Source organism: Ruditapes philippinarum, unplaced genomic scaffold (assembly GCF_026571515.1).
Source record: "Ruditapes philippinarum isolate M1 unplaced genomic scaffold, ASM2657151v2 ctg18071_1_1_1_1, whole genome shotgun sequence".
In the NCBI taxonomy this organism is placed as follows: domain Eukaryota; kingdom Metazoa; phylum Mollusca; class Bivalvia; order Venerida; family Veneridae; genus Ruditapes; species Ruditapes philippinarum.
This window is the reverse complement of record NW_026859704.1, coordinates 12,953-17,427: the sequence shown is the minus strand read 5'-3', so window position 1 is coordinate 17,427 and position 4,475 is coordinate 12,953. Positions and strand designations below refer to the sequence as shown.

Genomic DNA, 4,475 nt, shown 5'->3' with positions numbered 1-4,475 from the left:
AGAGAGAGAGAGAGAGAGAGAGAGAGAGAGAGAGAGAGAGAGAGAGAGAGAGAGAGAGAGAGAGAGAGAGAGAGAGAGAGAGAGAGAGAGAGAGAGAGAGAGAGAGAGAGAGAGAGAGAGAGAGAGAGAGAGAGAGAGAGAGAGAGAGAGAGAGAGAGAGAGAGAGAGAGAGAGAGAGAGAGAGAGAGAGAGAGAGAGAAGAGAGAGAGAGAAGAGAGAGAGAGAGAGAGAGAGAGAGAGAGAGAGAGAGAGAGAGAGAGAGAGAGAGAGAGAGAGAGAGAGAGAAGAGAGAGAGAGAGTACCGACAGAGCTCCTAATCTTTCAACTTCCATTTTCCCAACCAGGAAGCATTATTTTGGAGCAACTTGAAGAATCTTTTTCTACATTACCTTTTAATGAAATATCAGTAGTACTTCTCTGTACTTTAAAACAAATATCAAACCGCTTGCCCCTCATCGCTGTCGGTACGAATCCCGACCAGGACTTCGGATTCTTTCATGTGGTGCAGCTATCCAACTAACTTACGGATTGTCGATGGTTTTACTCAGGTGCCAATTTGTGCCTGAAATAATGCACGGGATCGAATTTGATGTCTTCCTCTACGAATAAAGCTGGAAAGTCGCCAAATGACTTATACTGTATTGGTGTGACGTTAAACCCAATATGAACAAACAAACAAACAAAATTATTGAAATTTTGAGGCATGTTTATACGGATATGGCAATCTGATAAGCAGGGGAAAATATTTTAGAATGACCAATCAAGGTTTTCCATAGTCACATAATATCTGTAGTGATCGCTCTGACCATGACGTCGAAATGGCGCCGTGAGTATACATTGCTTGGTTGCTAGGTTTAAAAGAACGGACATTAGAACTAAATCTCTCCTAAAACTGTATCAATCTGTGTGTAACACAATGAACTTGTTTAAGAAAATGACTTTTAGTGTGCAAATGATACTTGCGGTATACTATACATAAACGTTACATATCTGCAAGTGTTCCAGTATAAATGTACTTGTCAAAATGCTTTCCAGTGTTGTTGTTGTCTGTCGTCGTTGTTGCATTGCTGTTGTTGCTTTTTTAAAGTTTCAGAAATCATCAGTTAAATACTGGCTAAAATATGCTATCAGCAGACGCATATCATTCGAATTACCGCCATTAATATGCTATCAACATTTTCAACAACCAGAAAAATATACATTTGAATAGTCGCAAATTGTATTGAAATCAAATATATTTTTTTAGACATGCTCACATTTATTTTTGAATTGAGATAGCCTTTTACCATATCCTTTGCCGAAATTGGATTGTAGGAACAGTGGTAGTGCATAATCTTCACTAGTCTGGTTCCCTGCCTACATTTACTGCGGAAAGTATATAGTAGTGTAAGGGGAAGGAACTCCAGACTAAATCTTCACAAGAAATCAACCAGGTGCCTCGTGACATTGGAATTGCCGCTCTGGGAAATATCAACACTTTGTAGATATTATGACATTATTTTGATTCTTGATAGACAGGCTAGTCGGATTGAGTGTTTACATATTGCACTTGAAACAATTGTTAAATTTATCTTTGCTGTAGAGTTATCACACTTGCTTAATGTCATCTTAGTTTCAGTTGAAATAATGCTGACAGGTTGTTATGATTGAGATTTTTTTTTAAATTCCGCTACAAGGATGCTTAAGACTGTATACCAGTATTCCTGTCTATCAAAGTTGTCCTGTTCAAATTGATGTAAATATCCAGCAATTTAAATTTCATCGTTCACGAGATTGGAAAGAATAAAAGCTAGATCTCTTTTAGATTTACGGACATATGCAACTTTGTCGCCGGAAAAAACTAAATGAGAAAAATGGTTAGGATTTTATGTGTCGTCACAGTACTAATGATCGCATTGGATCACGCATTTGCTGAGGCACAGGTTTGAAGATAAATTTCTTAAATAATGAAATAATAATTGGCACATTTATCTCTGGAAGAATAAACAAAACTTTTTTTAGATAAAAGCTAGATTTCTTTTTCATTTTTCATAGCACACATGTATCTTGTTTATCAAATAACATTATACGAATACGAATATTTATTCACCATTGAACATATTAATACAATATTTATAGCCTATTTCGTATTATTGTTATTAAATAGATACACAAATCTACTTCAACAAATGATTAGAAAAGTATATGTTTATTGACCTCACATAGAAAGTTAAATGCTCATTTGTACGACCGTCGAGTTCGTTTCCTGCATGTGACTCACAAGTACAGTTGTCATTTGAGATAAAATGGTCGTGACTCCAGATTGGCCCATACCCACGGTCCCTTAATTGAAAGATAATTAGTCATAATTACGAGGTCACCAGTCTCTATTCCCATCACACTGTATGGTCTTGATATATGAATGTTTTTGCGCATGATAAAATTTGCATTTTACAGGTTGACCTCCGTTTAGAGATCTCGCACCTAGCGTCTCAGTTAAAAATGTTAACACAACGTGTACAGCAAGATGAAGAAATGTTAAGACAATGTCGAGATCAAGAAGAAAAGGTATCATCTCTTCAAAGAAATGTTGACCAATTGAAATGGCAGCTGAGAAATGTTACAGCGTTGGAAGATGTGATAGGTGTGTTTAACGATCAAAATTGTTTTGTTTGAGTAATTTGTCATACAATATCCGCCATTTGAAAACACTCGGCATAACAGTTAATATATAAATGTTATCTTTGTGTACGTATGACTATTAAAGGCAAATGCACGTGTAAGAAAGTCTAGCTGTAAGTCACCTAAATTATTTTATTGTAAAGCACAGCTGATGCTTTTTTGTTAAAATTTATGTAGTACCTTTTAACATACAAGCTTTAGAAGTTTACATACAAATGCATGCATTTTTTATTTAGAGAAAGTACGATGGAGTAAAAATAAGATTTCAACACCGAACAGAAGATTTGCTCGTAAGTAATAATGTCTTTCAATTTAGAGGGAAAATAATAATATATTTATATAAATCTTATTTAATTTAGATTATTCTACATATTTTAATTCCTGGCACTTCGTTTTCAAAGCAAATGATTGTAGAAAGTAAGGAAGTTGCTGATATAAACACGGTTAACAGCAACATCCCCTACACCCCAACCCCCACCCACAAAAAAAAGATAAAAAAAGCCCCACATGGGTTGGTTCAAGACACTTAAACTCTTCTATTTGAAAATTTACTAATTATCTTTATACCTTTGATAACCTTATTCATTTAAACTTACTCTAAAGTAAGAAGTATTTACCTTTCTATTCTATGACCTAACAAAAAAGTTAACAAAATCTGAGCCAATTTGGTGGGTATAATAACAATAAAACACATTTACAATTCCGTTCATGTTAAAGACTATATATATATATATTTATAACATTTAAAATGATAATATTTTTATTAAATCAATTTTTTACTGTTTTACAATGAATAGGCAGTTCAGATCCAACAGAGGTGGCGTTTACAGCAATGCTTAACACTGAATTAAATGATGTACCAATACATACAACTGTCATATTTGACTTTTTAATCTATGACACTGGAACTAATTATGACGATTCCACTGGTGTTTTTACAAGCCCAACTTCTGGTCTCTATCTCTTCTCAGTTTTTATTGAAACGCACAGCGTCAACACAGAGGCATTGGTTAACTTGATGAAGGAAGGACAACCCTATATGTTTGTCGCTTCCGACAGAGGTAATGACGTAGAAGATAATACTGGAGGTAATGTCTGTCTCCTCACTGTCAATAAAGGTGAACGAGTCTGGGTTAAAACTATTCTTCATGATAAACAGTCGTTTTGGATAGGTTTTACAACATTTAGTGGTGTTCTTATACACCCTCACTAACTGATTGAACGTTTATGTACAGTGTTTACGAACATAAAAATATTTTGACAATAGATGTAATAGATATGAAAATCAAAATAAAATACACCAATGTATGGTACATTCATTATATTTCCTAATGATATATTACATCTTTGTTTTCTTGTTTCAAAACTAATTATATAGAACAATACATGCAGATTAAATACAATGCACTATGTACATGTGATGTATTGGGTATACTCTACTGAAAACTCCTTGTCCTAGGCTATATATAATGTGTCTCACATAATCAAAACATGTATAGTTTCACACATAAAGTTAAAAGATCACCGGGGCGTGGTCAATTTTGTTCTTTGAAGTCCAAACATGTTTTCTGCCAGGGTCTCTCAAATATAATTCTCACTGAAAGACCCTGGTTCTGCACATCGTCTTATTATAAGTAACATTTCTGCCAAAACAAAGCGGTACTGGTATCATTCTCGGGCGCTGGTCTAGATAACATGCTGAAGATTTGTAACATTTACTCGAGAAAAATGGCGCTTCCTATACAACCCTTCAAAAAGCGCTATTATAACGATTAACCAGCTATTCTAGTACATGACCCGGTGATATTTTCTCT

General features: G+C 34.8%; 1 protein-coding gene across 1 annotated transcript; it reads left to right on the top strand.

Annotated features, from left to right (window-relative positions):
- Positions 1 to 1,726: 1,726 nt before the first annotated feature.
- LOC132757571 (cerebellin-1-like) lies at positions 1,727 to 3,985 on the top strand. The gene is made up of 4 exons (XM_060748888.1): positions 1,727 to 1,922; positions 2,437 to 2,623; positions 2,898 to 2,951; positions 3,459 to 3,985. The coding sequence occupies exons 1-4, from the start codon at positions 1,845 to 1,847 to the stop codon at positions 3,872 to 3,874; spliced, it is 735 nt and encodes a 244-aa protein (XP_060604871.1). The 5' UTR covers positions 1,727 to 1,844; the 3' UTR covers positions 3,875 to 3,985.
- Positions 3,986 to 4,475: the final 490 nt, after the last annotated feature.

Coding starts and splice junctions, on each gene's coding strand:
- LOC132757571 (XM_060748888.1), top strand. CDS start 1,845: ATGAGAAAAATGGTTAGGATTTTATGTGTCGTCACAGTACTAATGATC. Junction 1,923..2,436: donor ACGCATTTGCTGAGGCACAG/GTTTGAAGATAA, acceptor TGCATTTTACAG/GTTGACCTCCGTTTAGAGAT. Junction 2,952..3,458: donor ACCGAACAGAAGATTTGCTC/GTAAGTAATAAT, acceptor TACAATGAATAG/GCAGTTCAGATCCAACAGAG.